Here is a 17,127-nt window from a genome sequence, read left to right as displayed (position 1 = left end):
ACACAGGCTGCTGAGCTGCCAGGCTCCTGCAGACTCACAAGCCTCTAGCCCTCTGGAGGGACAGAGATAGGCCTGGCATTAACGCCGGTCGTACAGAGATTTAAGGGCATGGGATGAAGATGAAGATGGGACTCAGCAAATCTTTCCCCGTCTTTAACTTTCCTGCTTTTCTGCTACATGGGCAAAGTGCTTCGAACAGGGCGAAGGATTTGCACGGGCAGGACAGAGGTTGAGGCGGCAAACAGGACACGAAGGCCTTGGCTACACTCACACTTTACAGCGCTGCAACTGGGGTGTGAAACACCCCCCCCGAGCGCTGCAAGATACAGCGCTGTAAAGCGTCAGTGTAATCAGGGCGGCAGCTCTGGGAGCGCGGCTCCCAGCGCTGCACGCTACACCCGTAAGGGATGTGGTTTACATGCAGCGCTGGGAGAGCTCTCTCCCAGCGCTGCCGCTCCGACTACACTCACACTTCGCAGCGCTGCCGGGGCAGCGCTTTGAAATTCCAAATGTAGCCATACCCGAAGGTAGAGGCAAGTATGCAGAGACTAAATATAGGGCAGTACACTGGTCTGTGCTGATGCCTCTCCCCAGGGCTGCCCTTCACCCCCCTAGCCACAGCTTGGCATCTGGAACTCAGACCCTTTGGGTGGGTCTGCCCTGCAATCCCGGGGTGTGACGGCTCTAGCTGGCTGGGGTACCGGGGCAGTGACGCCACGGCAGTGCAGGCTGTACAAGCCAATCCAGAACTGTGGGTCACTGCTCACACTGCTCTGCCTTGGCTGCTATGGGTACCCGAGCTAGCAAGGTTAAATCTGCAATCACCCCCCAATCCTTGCAGCGTAGACTGGCCCTGACCTCACTGCAGCCCTCTCAGTGAAACGCGTTGGCTGCTGGACTCTACGTTGCAGCCCCCGGGGGTCGTGTCCCGTTGTCAGAGGCACAGGCGAGCAGGGTGAGCATTAGCGGGCGGGGGCCAAACACCCCTTCCTTGGGGTTTGCTCCACGGTGCTCGTGCGCAATGGAAGAGCCTAGACAAGGAACATGGGGTTTGATTCTGCAAACCCTCAGCAGTGCCGTCCCCTCACGGCGATGTCACGCAGCATCCATGGGACAATGGCCTGTGAAATCAGTGGGACCAACCGTGGCCTTGAGGTTAGGCGTGTGCCTGAATGATCTACTGGCTTGATCCAGAGTCGGCTGAGGTCCACGGACGGCCTCCCGTCGCAGTGGCTGTACTTCCGAATCCCAGCGGTACAACCCCCCAGCAATTTTCAATCGGAATCGTTTTACTGGGTTGCAAAAGCTCTTTTAGAAAAAGGTGATTTTGAAAATCACTCTCCTTGTAAACAACCATCAGCTCCCGCTCAGTAAAAGCCCCGTACTTAAGAAATTAGAATCTGCTGCTTTCCAAAAATAGCCTTAACATTAAAAACCAGCCTTTTATTATATTAACTTTATACAGTATCTATATATATATATTTTACTATGAGTAAAACCATATCGTTGGGTTTGAAACCCTGAGAATTTCATGGGGATGGAGATTCTTTCCAGCAGGGGGCAGCAGAGTGTGCAGCAAACTTTCTACCAAGCTATAAGAAATACAGGAGCTTGGGCGGGTGGGGGCTGGTCCCCTGATGCTGCAGGATAGACCTAAAGGCAAACGTTTAAAAATAGATCTCTATGTTATGTACAATTATTATCTTAAAACAGCTTGGTTAAAAATTCTCCTGCCACAAATCTGTAAGGAGACCAAAACAAATACAAATAAAAAATGAAAAATGAGGTATTTGAACTACCCGGGCCAATCTCTAGATTCTAATCACTGGAGTAATATGGTGGGCAGTGTATTTTCCTTGGCCCTGAATATGTTACAGCAAAAGCTAGCGAGCTCCTTGATCTCAGCCCCTCTGGGGTCTCGGCTCAGGGCGTCTCCCCAGTAATACTTTGTGCCTCGGTAGCACCTGCCAGCTGAGACCCTCAAAGAGCTTCACGAGGTTGTTTACGCATCGCTCCACCACCTCCATGGAGTGTGTGGGAGGGGGTCTCCCTACCCCCTGCATTAAAGAGAGAGGAACAAGGCCCAGAGAAAGGGGCAGTGACTTGCTCAGGTTGTGGCACAGGCGGGCATGGAACCCAGGAGTCCTGGCTCCCAGCTGTTGGCTCTGATCACTTGGCCACACCCTCTCTTGCACCGCACCCCTCGGCTGTGCTGTTTGGGAGGGGATGGGAGGGAGCAGGTTCTAATTTGGTCCAACCCTCCCCACTACCTCCCATTCCAGGGTAGTGGGGGGCGACAGACCGGCGCGAGATGGGAGTTGGTCTCTGGGCACCGGCCTCCCATGGGGATCATTCTGCCGCCGCTCCCTGGAGCTCGCACTCGGAGCTGAACAGCTCTTTGTAGAGCGGGGGGAACAGGGCGTGGACGATGATGGGGTACATCTGCCGGAAGGACCGCAGCTTCTCCACATGCTGGTAACACAGACTGCGCAGCTTCCCTTTGGGCGGTAGCTACAGGGGAGAGAGGCACGCAGCATAAACATGGATCTCCAGGCCTCCACCCCTCTGCTGAGCACTCACAGACCAACACGGCAGTCCGTTGGCAATGGGGCCTCGGAGACCCAAAGCCGCGCGGTGGGTGAAACAAGTTCAGAAGGACTCAGCTTGATCAGGGCAGTAACTGACCTGGCAACGCCTGGGGTTCTGTGAGCTCTTGTGATGTTGCTGAACATGTCTGGGGGTGCGTGTGCATGTGCATGCGAGAGTGTGTACGTGCATCTGTGACAGTGTGTGTGCATGCATGGTGCACACTGCATGCGAGTGTGCGAGTGTATGCACGTGGCAGTGTGAGCACATGTGCGTGCAAGTGTGTATGCATGTTCATGCATGCATGTGAATGTGTGTGCATGTGAGTGTGCAAGAGTATATGTATGACAGTGTGAGTGCATGTGAGTGTGTGAGTGTGCATGCGTGTGAAAGTGTGTGTGAATGTGTGCATTTGAGTGTGCGAGTGTGACAGAGTGAGAGCGTGTGTGTGCATGCATGGTACACATGTGCATGTGTGTGCATGCGCATGTATGTGTGACAGTGTGTGAGTGTGTATGTGTGTGTGTGCTTGTGCACATGCGCTCTGCTACCTGCTGCCGGTCTGTGAGCATGAGCCCATTTTTGGAACTCTCCACCTCTACCGAACATTTGCATAATCACCCAGAATCCACTAGTGAGAGTCCCTAATGTCCAATCTGAGCGTATCGTCTGCTCAGCGCAGATCTCTCCCCTCAGCCACCCAGCCCCCGATCCACATTGGACACGTGTAACCAGCTACAGGTCCAGCAGCCCAAGCCTCCCTCCCTTTCTGGCTCCTTGCAGCATGGGAGTGCTGGGGGCCCACTAGCACAGTAAAGGGACCCAGAAGCAGGCCCTCAAGTCCTTGCTTCTGGGCTTCACACCACCAGCAGCATTCGAGAAGTGCCTACGCCCTGCGGCGTGTGGCTTGTGACAGAGGAGGCAGGTAAGGCCGTGGGACCGTGCGCCTACCTTGGCCAGGATGCCTTCCCGGTGGGTTTTCCGTAACATGTGTTTAAAGGCCAGTTCCAGGTTATTCTGTAGCCTCTCCACCTTGCCCTTCTCCTGCAGCCATGGCCGATCTGCGCCGAGACAGGAGAAGGCACAGATGAGCATTTCCCATGCCCGACCAGGGGGCGGGGTCTCTCTTGGCCCATGCCCTCCTCTCTTCATGGGCCAATGCTATCTGAACGACGGAGGGAGAGCATTGCCTTCCTAGAGCCTGGAGTTCTGCTGCATGACAGTTTAAGGGGCAGGATGGATGGATCTCAGCCCCCTGTGGTCAGACCAGGCTGGCTGAGCGCTTGGGGTTATCCATGCACTGAGGATTGCAACAGAGTCTGGCCAGCCACAAACACCCCACAGTGGCAACGGAGATTACCGCCGAACTTTTCTGCAGTTTCAGCCCTGGCGTCCTGGCCAAATGCTAGTCAGTGGCCTCCTAATGGGACTGGAGTGACATCTCACCCTCCACAATAACCCTGTCTAGCTCCCTTTCAGGATCTGAGCCCTGGTCCCTGAGGATGGTGGCTCGGGGTTGCATGGCCTGCAGGATGCAGCAGGCTGAGAAGGGGTGACTCTAAAGCCCCATCAGCCTCTCTCTGGTTCCATTCGCATGACCAGATGGGGAAGGAGGGGGGTGGCACTCTCAGCGCTGACTTGGAAATGGGCACCTCAGGGTGAAACCCAGACGCTTGCCCACCTATGCTGGCAGGAGAGCAGAGGACACTGGATTCAGGAAGGAAAAGTTTTGGGGGCAGGGGCTGGTTGAAAATGTTCCATCATTTTTTGATGGAAAATGAGGGTTTTGATTGCAGGAATTTTGTCATTGAAATCTTGATATTTCATCGGTCAAACTGACTGCTCGAAAACCAAACATTTTTTGGCCAGAAACTGAAATAATTCAATTTACAGGGGTGCCGCGGTTCCTCATGGGAGCAGTGGTTTCGGTGCCTTATCCGCCTTGTCTCCTCAATGGACCGGGTTCTCTGGGAGGACTACATTTCCCATGATGCTTCCTTCAGCAAATGAGAGCATGGTGCATCATGGGAGCTGTAGTCCAGCCAGAGAGCACAGCCTATAGAGGAGAAAGGGAGCATAAGGCACTTGAACTACAAATCCCGGGAGGCACCTCAGTACTAGAGATGTAAAAGATTAACCAACCTCAGCTGTTAATCCAAGCAGCCCTGCACTGGCTGGAGGGACCCCAGCCCTGGTCACACCATACTAGCGGGGCTGGTGGGACCCCAGAGCCAGAGTGAGCCCTAGCTCCAGCCCCCACCGTGCCAGACCCACCAGAGCTACCTTGGTTAATGATTAACTTGTTAAACGATATAATTTAATCGTTTAACCGGTGAACTTTTTAAACCACTCTTTACATCCCTACTCGGTGCCATTATGAAGTGAAATATTTCTGGGGTGGGTGGAATGGGGGAGGGGTCAAAAAGTCAACATTTCCCAGGGACCCCCCCTACACCATTTTCTGACCAGCTCTACTTATGTGGCTGTTTGGCAATTAACATCAGGTATCCCCCCACCCACGATGGGGGCTGTGGCCCTAGGACTGAAGGCCAGCAGCAGACGCTCACTTGAGTTGATGAGCACCAAGGCGGTGAAGAGGGCAATCTCGTTTTCGGAGAAGTGCAGCGAGCACAGGCTGTGAGCGAAGTCGAAGATGGAGCTGATCAGCTCGTTGCACCCTGGGAAACAGAGCAGAGCAGTCAGTCACCTGCGGCTTCCTCCTGGGCGGCCCCGCCCCCTCTCCAGCACCACCCAGAGGTGGGATTCGCCTTCCTTTCTAACCAGCCTCCCACAGGCATCGCTGAGGACACATTGTCCCCCCTGGGATCACAGGACAAGCCTCCTCCACCCACTGGGGCTGGGATGGAAGTCCAATCTCCAGGGCTCATATAATCCTCTGCTTCTCTTTTGAGATTGGCAACAAGGGGGATTTGCTGCGCTGTGAACGCCTGGCCACCGGGAACTGGGCAGAGGCCACCGAAGATATTAATATTCCCAGAGGCTTCGGCCCAGTCAGACCCCATTTCGCTAGACGCTGCCCAGACACACAGTAACTGATACCCACTGGCCCAAGGAGCCTAAGCAGCCATTGGCTGGGCCGTAGCGCCACGAGCTAGATTTGAACCAGGGACCTAGAAAGGAAACAGCTCCACAGCTTGTTGCCAACCAGCCCCTTGGATATCAGCCAAGCAAAAATCAAAGCCACTGCTCCGGATCGAACACAGCAGAGGATCACACTGGATGTGACCCACTGCAGGCATCTTCTTCGGGGCCTCAGCAGGCAGCACTGGCTGCTTTGGCTGGGAAGGGCCCATCACCCCCTCATCCCGAGATTATCTCTGCAGAGATATTAATATTGGCAGCTGGCAGAGAGACACCTGTGTTGCCAAGCAGACTCATGTACTGGTGGGGTGCTGGGCACGGCCTGCCGCATTTGAATTGCGGTTACTCCTTGGTGCAGCCTCTTTTTCTTGAGAGAAATTTCTCACCCAGGGTTCGAAGAGAAGCAGAACAGTGAAAATCCCTTTACAATGGAGAGGAGGCTTCCCAACAGCTGGGGTAATAAAGTGGGGGGGGGTCCCAAGAGCGAGAGATCGAGGGCGGCCTTGTGGTTAAGGCACCGGACGGGAACTCAGGGGATGTGGGTTTGAGTGCTGGCTCAGCTGCTGACACCCTGGGCAAGGCGTTTTCAAATACGCTCAGCAACCCAGCTTGGGAACAAAGGGAGGAGCCAGGCAGTGCTGAAAACCTGGCTGCTTCATTTCACTACCAAAATGGGAACAAGTGCCATCTTGGTCTGCTTCTCTGGGCCTCAGTTTCCCCATCTGTAAAAGGAAGATGACTGTGTCGTGTTAGTCTGGGAGCTCTCCGGGGCAGAGACCGTCTCTTGCTCTGTGTCTGGACAAAGTGGGATCTCTGGGCTTTACCATAATACTGCGGAAATCATACCAAGTGATTTGAAGAGCTCTGGGCCTGCATATTTGCCCTCGAAGAAGACTGTCCTGTTCTCCGAATTAAAGGCACGGCACATTCGCACCAGAACCACTTCCATGGCGCCTGCAAAAACAGAGCCGGGAGGGGCAGTGAAGAAGTTGCAAAAGTAAACAGACTTAGTGGAGGTGCCAACACCTCTGCCTTTAGGCATGAAAGCAGGGAGGTCCAGGGAAGTAAGCTAGCCCCAGGCCCGGTATCTCCCGCCCGTTTAGGGGGTAGGGGCCGAGGTTACATCTACACTGCTATCAAATCGGTGCCCACTGCCCGGATGGGCATGGCTGAGCTAGCTTTACCCACGCTAGCATGGCTGAGCTAGCTTTACCCACGCTAGCATGGCTGAAAATAGCAGTGACATGACGTGGCGGCATGGGCCTGGGCTGGCAATGCAAACACATACCCAGGGACCCCCCACACGCTGCTGCGGTTTTGCTGATGTTTAGCCCTGCTAGCTAGATTAAAGCTTGTGCAGGGACACAGTCACCCCATCTCCCCCCAGACTGCAGCGCAGATGTGGCCTGAGTCATGCTGTCCCGTTCAGAGTGGCAGGGAAATTTGCAGTGTATGGTCCACCCTGGAGGTGCAATTGGAGACAGCATCCGTGCAGGACGTGGGCCGAGCCTGTGGCTCCCACCCAAGGACGCTTGTGGTTTGGAGCCCGGCACGGCAGCACCGGTTGCACGACAGGGTCTTGCAGCAGGAGATGGGGCTGAAAGTCAGAGCACAAATCCAGGTGCAAACAGCCCCTGCGGGCCGGGCGCTGTGCCTCCGAATACAAAGCCTGTGGGGTCTGCTTCCCAGGGAGGCTGTTCTCACGGAGAGCTCAAGGGATGGCCTCTTTATTGACCCAGCCGGGGGAAGGGGGCATCCCTGCTGGGGGCCTGGCTGCTGCAGTTCCAGACGCGTACCTGCTTTCAGAAGCACGATCTGGTCGTTTTGGCACAGCTCCATGAAGCCGCCCATCCGCTTGGCAAACTCCACCACGTACTGGATGGCTTCCGTGATGCGGCAGGCACAGCGTTCCCACATCTCCTCCATGGACTGGAAGAGAGAAGGCCACAGCTGCACCACACTGTACGGCTGGCAGCCCCTCGGCCCATGGGCCGAGTCCCATGACACTTGGCTCCTCCACGCCCCGTAGAGCACAGCTGCTCCTTACCCCACCCACCATGCCTGGTGTGGCTGCCCCATAACCCCACATGCCCCATGCCACATGGCATGGCTGCCCCATAACTGTGTGCCATGCCCAGTGCAGCCATCCCATGTGCCCCACCCCATGTGGAGCATGCGCCCCATTAGCCCACTTGTTGGCGAACAATCAAAGAAATGAACTATTTCAATTTGGTAATATAGCTGCTGTGCCTCATGGGAGTTCTAGTCTGGGTGCCTCAGACACCTGTTCCCCTCAAGAGGCCAGGCTCCCTGGTCAGACTACATCTCCCATGATGCACCATGGCAAGGGGAGGCGGGGCATCGTGGGTGTCCCTGGCCCTGGTGGAATGTGGGGGATGAAGTCTGGCCGGAGAGCCCAGACCAGAGAGGAGAACAGAGGCATGAGTTGCCGCGGGGGCATTTCTCAACCAAAATTTTCCATTTTGGGGGCATTCATTTTTGATGAAAAACTGAAATTTCCCGTGAGAAGGGGGCATTTTCCACGCAAAATGTCACTGAGTCAAAACCGCAAGTTTCTGCCCCAAACCATTTACAACGGAATATTTTCAACCAGCCCCTTTACTGCACTTTGCACCTGTGACCTCAGGAGTCCTGCCGGGGCAGTTAACCCTTTAGTCTCCTCCACAGAGGACAGAAGCCCAGCGGTTGCTCATTCATTAGCCATTTTCCTTTCCTTTCCCCACCGGGCCCAAAGCTGGAGTCTGTATTGATCCCAATGTTCCTGTGCCAGGGCCATTATGAATTGCTCTGAAACGACTTGGCCACGTCTGGAAAGCTGATGAAGCATTTCGCGAACCAGACAGAGGTTCCTATTTAGTTAATGGATCTTAATTAGCTGCTGAATCAAACTCATTTTCTTCCCTCTGTCCTATCCCTTGATTTTATTGTGAAGTCCTCAGCTGAACCCAGCCGAGTGAGCAGTGACTCACACAAAACCCTGCACGCTGTCTCGATAAACAATAAAAGGGAGCATCAGCCCTACGCGGCAGATGTTAAACCCCAAAGTGCCACGAAAGGTCAGAGACACCGCGCGCTGGGTCACTCAGCCGAGTCCTCTCTTGCAGCCAGTGCTGAGCAGGCCCTGACCGCAAACTTGCTTGGGCTTTGTGCCAGCTAAGAACTCTTTGCTATAGGCTCTTCCACCGCAGTACAAGAGGAAACACCAGCAGAGGAACTGGTGTCATTTAGGAAGACAATTTTCAGGCAGCCCCTATGGAAAAGTCCTCCAAAATTTAGTAAGGTTCCATAGACCTGAACAGAGGAGATCATCCTCTCTAGAGAATTTTTAAGCCAACCTTATAGAATTTAATATCCTTGCTAGAAAATCCTGCAGGCTGGTCTAGAATGTCTGTAAAAGAACCATCCCTCCCATCTCTGTTTAAATCCCCCTGGGCTATTTCCAGGTGGACAGTCTGATTCTGCTCCTGGGAAAACTGATTCAGTTTGGAACAAGTTGGGCCATAAGGGACTTGCCCAAAGGCCAGAGACTCAATCAGAGCCAAGAGCAGAATATCAGTCGTTTCTCTCAGCAAAACCCTTAGACATGCTGCCTCCTGCCCAGTTACTGACTCAGACTTAACCGGGCCACGTAATGGATCTTGTGGTTGGGAAGCCTTTCCTGCTGTTCTACCTACATTCCCCACTGATCCCTCAGTGAGCTGGAAGGTAGGTGTTTGTCCTAGCTTCATACCCCGGCGGGCTGGTGCCCAGGTTATCTGGCTACCAGCTTGTCCCATGCCGAGCGTCAGTCGAGCATAGAAGTCACTGCACTTATCCTTGGCAGGAGTCTCCACCAGCTCCCAGCCCCATCCCCAACCCCCATCTCACCTTCTTCTGGTAGCTCCTGACTTCCTCCCACGAGAACGTCTCCAGCCTCAGGAGTTGCAGATCTTCCAGGCGCAGCTGGCAGGTCTCCCGGTAGGACTTGAGGACATTCTGGGTCAGGTGCTCTGTGGACAGCAGGCGGCGAGGCTCAGAGGGGAAGCGCGGGGAACGGCTGGGCCTGTCCCTGGGCCACAGCCCTGATTCTCCCTTCAGTTTCTTCTGTGGTTTCCTGAGTCTATCGCTCTGCACTGCCAGCCCTGGCACGCAGGCCTCTGTGTGTAACAATATGCCCCCTCCCCCTAGCTCGGCACTTAGCAGGGTTTGAATCTGCAATGTTAAAGACATGGGCCTCTCCTTTGTCAGTGGGGGAGTAACTCCACTAGCTGGTAGCTGCAGTAGGCTGTTATCTTCTGATATGGAGCAGGATGTTCCCATGGAATGAAAGGGGGTTCCAAAGAGGATGGATCTAGACTGTTCTCAGTGGTACCAGATGACGGAACAAGGAGTAATGGTCTCAAGTTGCAGTGGGGAAGGTTTAGGTTGGATATTAGGAAAAAAATTTTCACTAGGAGGGCGGTGAAGCACTGGAATGGGTTCCCTAGGGAGGTGGTGGAATCTCCTTCCCTAGGGGTTTTTAAGGCCCCGCTTGACAAAGCCCTGGCTGGGATGATTTAGTTGGGAATTGGTCCTGCTTTGAGCAGGGGGTTGGAATAGATACCTCCTGAGGTCCCTTCCAACCCTGGTATTCTCTGATTCTGTGGAATGATGGGAGATGAGTGTAAGAACCATCATCTGAGTTTTCACTGGGGATCAAATCCAAGGCCAAGAGAATGAAGAGCAGCTGAAGCTAAGAGACTGAGCTTGCTGCTTACAGCTGGAGAAGACCCGTAATCCCCGTGTGCATGGTGAACCCCACCCCCACCCCCCAGTAATGCGGCCTGAGTGGGGATCCCTAGAAGGCCGAGGCTGCCCCACCGGGCGTTCCTGCCCCAGGAGACTCACCGATCTCAGTCACCGAGGAATCGGGCGACTCCAGGATGCTGGTGAAGTTGGGACTCGTGTAGAAGTCAACGGTCTCCCCGACGTCGCCCCCGGCCTGGACCCGCTTGCCCCCGCTGATGTCCAGCCGGGAGAGGTCCGGTGATGCCTGCATCTCCAGGGCATAGAAGACGCTGGCCCTGCTCTCCATCTTGATCCGCTCGGGGCTGTAGTCCCTGGCAAAGGGGCCGCGCAGGTTGTCGCTCAGCCGGCTGTGGCCCTTGGCCAGTCCGTTGGGGTAGGCCAGAGCCACTGTCTCGTCCTGAGACTGGCTCAGCCGCGCCTGTCCGTTCAGGAGGGCTGTGGAGCAGCCTGAGGACTCCAGCAGGTCTGGGGAAGAGGCCAGCTTGAGTTGGCCGTTAGCCAGACCCAGGGAGTAGGCCGGGGCCACCGCTTCGCCGCCTTGCTGCTGCTGCTGTTGCTGCTGCTGCAGCTGCTTCTGCACCTCGGCGTGGAGGCTGTCGCGCTGCTTCTTGGACATGCGGCCGAACTTGACAGCTGGAGAATGAAAGGGCAGGGACGAGTCGAGTCAGGGCTGAGACCGACCCTGTGTTCATGGCTGGAGCCGTTGGGAGGGGCCCTGGGCTCCCTCCCTCCAAGCTGCTTCCCCAGAGATCCTGAGCAGCGGCCTCTATCTCCTGGGAAATCCAGGAACCATAACGGGGCAGCGGGTCCCATAAGGAGCCTGCAGCGAGCTGCCAGGGACGGAAAGGGCAGAGGAGCCGCCTCATTGACAAAGGCGGAGTCTGGCTCCTTGTGCCTATCAAGACCCACCAAGTTTGTCCTGTTAAGCGAGGGGCCCGGGCAGCACTTGGATGGGATGGGGGGACACCAATGGTGGTGCAGCAGGGGGGTGACTACCTAGCAGGGGTGCTTTCCCCCCAAGTCAGTAATGAACCCCCATCACTCCCCTCCAGCAGCAAAGCACACCAAGCAGACGGGATGCAACCTGGATCACTAGCGAGCCCTGGGCATTTTCCCTGGAGCAGGGCTGCAATTCGGGTCATTTACATTCTGCCCCGTGGTTCCAATCCCTTTCACTTCTCGCCCCAGGACAACATTGCTCTGTGGCTGCTTGAACAGCTCACGGCCCACCCCAGAGGTGGCTGCATTTCAGAGGTGGCTGATCACCGGGGATATAAAATGCTTTGGGATCCTTGGGGATGAAAGGCCCCAGAGCGGCGATTCGCAGACTTTCTGCCCCCAGAAGCTCCCAGCTTGGCAGCTGCTCCCTCCCCTCCAGCAATCTGGGAAAAGCCGGGGGAGCGACTCCCAGCCTGAGATCCCTCACACTAGGGAAGCGCCCAGGATCTAGGGCGGGGGACGGCTATCTCAGGATCTTGGGGCACTCACTTGGGAGCGGGGACAACGGTGCGTGCTCTGCGTGTGGTCGTGTGGGTCTGTATGTGGTCGCATGCCTGAGCAGGAGCCTCATCTACTCAGCTGCAGAGAGGAACCGTGGTCGCAGAGAGAGGCTGATCGCATGTGCCACGTGGTCGGGCTCTTTGGCTCTCTCGAGCGACCTACATACTCACCACCGAGAGACACCCAGCCAAAGGCTTGAGCTACTTTTTCCATCCTCCTTGGATTGGGTTGGTGGGGTGTGTGTGTTTGTGTGACTTTCACTCTCCTCTGGTTGGTTTAACCCCCCTGCCTACCTCCGGGCTGTGTGCTGACAGTGCTACCTAACCAGCTCGAACTCTTGCTATCTACACTTCTCTTTCACTTCCTTCGGCCTCCGCTTGTAGGTTTTATAGCACCTTTAATAATCCCCAGCCCAAGGACTCCTCCTCTGCTAAGAAGTCTGGTGTCGAACCTTTTTATGCCCAGGGGGCGGAAGAGAATGAAGGTTCGACCCCTCTCTGGGCTGGAAAGGAGGGCGGATCCCCTGCTCTTGTCCTGGCTCCTGTGTGCCGCTCTGCTGGCGTTCAGAGGCCTTTGCAGCCCGCAAAGGGCTGAGGGGGGATTCTGCTGGCTCTGGCGCTGCCTTCCGCAGACCCCGCTCCCACGTCAAGCCTTGGTGTAGGGGGCATGCTGGGGGCGGGGCCAGAGCACATGCAGCTAATGGCTAAGTTGCCCTGTGCCACAAGTCACAGGTAACTCTGCAGAAGCTGCTATAACTTAGAAAGAGTTTGGCCCACTGGTTCGGGTGCTGGATCTCTCTGTGCCTCAGTTTCCCCATCTGCACAATAGGGATAATAGCACAGACATAGAGGCCAGCCAGGCTGCTCCAGGTTACACTGGGAGATGCTTTCAATCCTAAGAGCAGTGTTGAAGGAAGAGGGTGGGCACCTGGGCGGCAGGTTCTCACCAGCACCTGCAGGGGGTGCAGCTTAAACTCTCACCCACTGAGCCTCTTAAACTGGAGGACTTGGGATTGTGACAGAAGCCGGCTGCCATTTGTCTAGCCGCATGGTGATAAATGACTTGTGGTCAAAGAGAAACATTTCTACAGAAAAGAAATCTTTCCCAATGACATTTTTCAGTTTTTTAAACCAAAAACTGATCAATTTTTGGTCAAGAACTGAACATTTTTAGTTAAAATGTTTTACTTTCAACAAAAAATTGGGTTTTTTTGGTTTGTTTGTTTGTTTGTTTGTTTTTTTACTGAAAACCACATTTAACACACTCCGCCCAAAAACAGTTTTTAGTTTTTTGTTGAAAAACCCAAAAAGCAGCTAATACCAGCCACTGTCAGAGAGGAGAGACTGGGTTAGATGGACTAAACGGCAGAAGCAAAAGAAATCTCCATATTTTTACAGCCAGAGCCAGGTATTTTTAACTTCAGGGCACAAGAAATGAGTCAAATGCAGGGACCTGTGGAGTGGGAGGCAGCAGCTGTTTAAACAGGGATCCTTCACTCAGCACTGAAATGCAGCCACCTCTGGGTTGGAGCATGGCAGCTGTTTCAAACATCTTACCATCTCGGGACATCCCCAGGCTGAGGCATTTCTGCAGCCGGCAGTGCTGGCAGCGGTTGCGGCTGGTCCGGTCGATCTGGCAGTTCTGCTGGCGGGTGCAGGAGTACGTCACGTTGCCCTGCTGGCTTCTGCGGAAAAACCCCTGAAACAACGGGTTGGGGGGAGAGACACACACACACGCTGACCACGGCGGCTCAGCGGCTTCGTGTGAAGCCAACTGGGGATGCCAACGCCCGGGGGAGGAGCATCTGCAGCATAAAATCAACACAGTGGCTGGTGCTGACTGGTCTCAGGGCTGAACAAGCCATGATGGACCGATCTCTGCCTGGGAGTGGCGGTAATGGGCCCGGGGCCAGGGCATGCTTGCTTAGCGGCTGGGCGGGTGCAAGGCAGAGCCAGAACTACAGTGGTCCCGCAGACCCTGGGCAACATCTGCTCCACGGCTGGCTCACGGCCCCTTGCAGGGGCTGGCGCTGTTCCAGGGCTCTGTGTATCTGGGAGTGCTAAGGGAATTGGAAAGGAATCCCACACCCGAGGCACCCCTGGGTGGCAGAGATCAGGCAAGCGGGGGCAGGACGGCGGAGTGGGAGTGGGGTTTGGGGTGTTGTTCACCTTGCAGCCTTCACAGGTGATGACCCCGTAGTGAATCCCTGACGATTTGTCCCCGCAGATCTTACACGGGATCACTTCTATTTGCGCTAGGAGAGAGAGAGAGGGATCATGAGCGCTGCTCCCTGCATGTCCTTGCTTGGCTCTTTGGCACTGTCGTCTAATGCTTCTTAGAGCAGTGGGGTGGCGGTGCTAAGAGTCAGGACTCCTGGGTTCCATTCCCAGCTTTGGGAGGGGAGCAGGGCCTAGTGGGTTAGAGCTGGGGAGGGAGGCTGGGAGCCAGGACTCCTGGGTTCTATTACACATACCCTCTCAATGAACACTAGGGGGTGACCCCATTTAAGAGAGAGCAGAGCTGGGGTCCTTAAATGGCTAAATCAGCCACCAGGATTGCGGGTGGAGCCTTTATATGAATAAACTAGCTTGGCTGGAAGCTGGTGCCCACAGAGAGGAAGGATTTACCTTGCCAACTCCCCAGGAAAGTGCTGCGTGTTACAACAGAGCTTGCCCACACTGGGGCATCCTCGTCTCACATTTCCTCCCATGCCCGGATTCCAGGGACTGGCCAGGGCGCAGGGGCGCTTGCCCGGCTGGATACCAATTTGTAGGGATCGCAGCGCGCTGCGGTAACCCGGCCAGCAACTAGCTGCTGGGGCTGTCACTCAGACAGCATAACTCTGCTAATCCCACCCCTGCCTTACAGCCAGCTGCCAAACTAAGCAGGGAGAGAGGGGCAGAGCCCAGCCACACTCCCAGTGGCCTCGGGAGGGAGAGAGAGGGGTGGATTTCACAGATGGGGAAACTGAGGCACAGGGAGCAGCAAGGACTCGCTCAAACACAAAGCAAGGCAGGGGCAGAGCTGGGAATGGAACCCAGGAATCCTGGCTCCCAGCCCGCTGAGGGTCAGAAACAGAAACCTGCCAGGATCCTGATATCCTAACACCCCATACACCCCATCCCAGTCTCCCTCCGAAGGCAGAGCACAGAAGCCAGGAGTCCCGACACCCAGCCCACTGCTCTAACCACTAGGCAGCGTGGCTCCATAGCACATCCCTCTGCATGACGAAGCCTTCTCCGAGCCAGGCCGTGGTGCAGGGCTGGTGCTGGCTGATCTAGCCAAGGGCGTGGGGTGGGGAAAGCCAGGGAGAAAGGGCGGGTCACAAGAGGGAGCCAGGGCAGGAAGGCGACCCCAGACAATCACCCAAGAGCCACCTAACTATGGTTCCCATCCCCACCCTTCGGTGGGACCGTGGAGAGAACACCACACAGCTGGAGCTCTGGATGGGCCAGGGCACCAATTTCCTGGAGGGCAGGGAGGGCCATGGGGCTGAGGGCCCATCCGGGAGGGCAGAAGAGCATCTTGGGTGCTGGGAAAAGCCGGCAAGTCGCAGACTGGCAATAGCCCTAAGCATCCTGCCCACCTCCCCCGGAGATTATCGTCACATGATGGCCGGTTACATAACCTGGAGATCATCTCATAATCGGCCAGCCAGGCCTGCAGGGGCCCCCTTAACCTCTTCGCAGGCAGCTGCTGCCTGGGCATTCTGCTCGCCAGGGGGTTTTCCTTAAGGAGCTGGACAGGCAGCCCTGGCACTCCCCTCTGAGTGCTGGGAACAGAACCCAGGAGTCCTGGCTCCCAGCCTCCCCGGCACACCCTGCTGTAACCACTGGTGAGAAATACCTGAGACAGACGCAAATCCTCTCAGAAGACATTGAGACACATAGGATCTTGCGGTAATAAGCAGGGGTGTATTGTGGGGATCAAGGCTGGATAAAGGCTTAGACCTCGTTGTCTGTCCTAAGGCCCCAGCTGCTGGAGTTAGGGGATGAGCATTGAAATTCAGCTTTCATTTAAAAAAGAAAAGTTACTCCTCAAGGATGTACAGAAAAGCTTGAAAACGGGCCCCGAGAGCAACCAAAGCCTGCCTGAATCTGCAGACAGCCTACACCAACAGCTCGGAGAGGTGTGAACAGCCTCATTTCCAGGGGAGTCAAACCTGCTGCTGGCCCAAGGAGGGGCGGGGCTGCCGTTTGGGGCGGGGCTATGGCTGTGCATGTGTCAGGCCCCAGACTGCCGTTCAGGGAATCCGGTGCAGGGTAAACTTTTCCCAGAAGGGCAAGAAAATCTACCACTGAAATAACTCCTGCAAACCCCCCAGGCCTGTCACTGCTAGGGGCTGGCGCACAATTTTAAAGGAGGGTTGGGGCTTTGAATAAACAGCCCAGAGCAAACCAAGGAATCGCGCCCAGCTCGTGCATACACACCCAGGGTCCAGCCAGTGTCACTGGGGCTTAGAGTCTTTGGCACCGAGTCTGCTTGTATCCGAGGGTCGAGGCCCATGGGTTGGGAGCTCTGCTGACAGCAAAGCGTTTGTGGGGACTGATACACTGGGTTCCCTGTTGCTTTGTGGCGGGAATGTGATGCCAAAAATTAAGCTGGAAAGGGGGAGAGAGAGGGTATGTGAGGCAGAAGACTGGGAATCTGGGTCCTGGGTTCTATCCCCAGCTCTGAGAGGGGAGTGGGGTCTAGTGGTTAGAGAAGGGAGGCTGGGAGCCAGGACTCCTTGGTTCTATCATCAGCTCTGGGCGGGGAGTGGGGTCTAGTGGTTAGAGCGGGGTGATGGGACATCAGGACTCCTGGGATCCATGTTGAGCTATGGGAGGGGCTGATCCAACAGGGATGAGAAGCAGGATAGCAGCTTCTGCGTCTTCCTAACCCCCCTGGGCCTCTGGTCACGGGGAGCTGTGAGCACCAAAGAGCTCTGAGTCCCTCGGATGAAAGCCCCTTGCAAAGGGCCATGCGTAACCACAGCCCGCACCTTCCAGGCCCAACGGCTGCTTTCCCGAGCGTCTCCTCCCCGTCCCCCGCAGGCAGCCGCCTGGCATCGGCCCAGCTCCTGCTCTGCGATACGCCAGGGGCCATTTGGTTTGTTCTTCCTCTCTAGAGCTACCCTTATCGATGTCTCCCTCCCCCCTCACTGTGTAA

The 17,127-nt window shown here is 55.7% G+C and overlaps 1 protein-coding gene across 2 annotated transcripts in view; it reads right to left on the bottom strand.

Moving 5' to 3' along the window:
* Positions 1-469: 469 nt before the first annotated feature.
* RORC (RAR related orphan receptor C) overlaps positions 470-17,127 on the bottom strand; it is a 66,790-nt gene continuing 50,132 nt past the window's right edge. For both annotated transcript variants that reach the window (XM_030542043.1, XM_030542044.1), the window contains 9 exons: positions 14,145-14,230; positions 13,533-13,674; positions 10,576-11,109; positions 9,577-9,698; positions 7,485-7,617; positions 6,535-6,642; positions 5,154-5,264; positions 3,538-3,647; positions 470-2,511 (listed from right to left, as the gene is read on the bottom strand). In XM_030542043.1, the coding sequence (XP_030397903.1) occupies positions 2,350-2,511; positions 3,538-3,647; positions 5,154-5,264; positions 6,535-6,642; positions 7,485-7,617; positions 9,577-9,698; positions 10,576-11,109; positions 13,533-13,674; positions 14,145-14,230 (1,508 nt within the window). In that variant the 3' untranslated portion in view covers positions 470-2,349. The remainder of the gene's footprint in view (positions 2,512-3,537; positions 3,648-5,153; positions 5,265-6,534; positions 6,643-7,484; positions 7,618-9,576; positions 9,699-10,575; positions 11,110-13,532; positions 13,675-14,144; positions 14,231-17,127) is intronic.

The sequence above is a fragment of the Gopherus evgoodei genome, chromosome 24 (genome assembly GCF_007399415.2).
Source record: "Gopherus evgoodei ecotype Sinaloan lineage chromosome 24, rGopEvg1_v1.p, whole genome shotgun sequence".
Lineage (NCBI taxonomy): Eukaryota > Metazoa > Chordata > Testudines > Testudinidae > Gopherus > Gopherus evgoodei.
The sequence above is the reverse complement of the archived record's forward strand: the minus strand, read 5'-3'. Positions and strand labels throughout refer to the sequence as shown.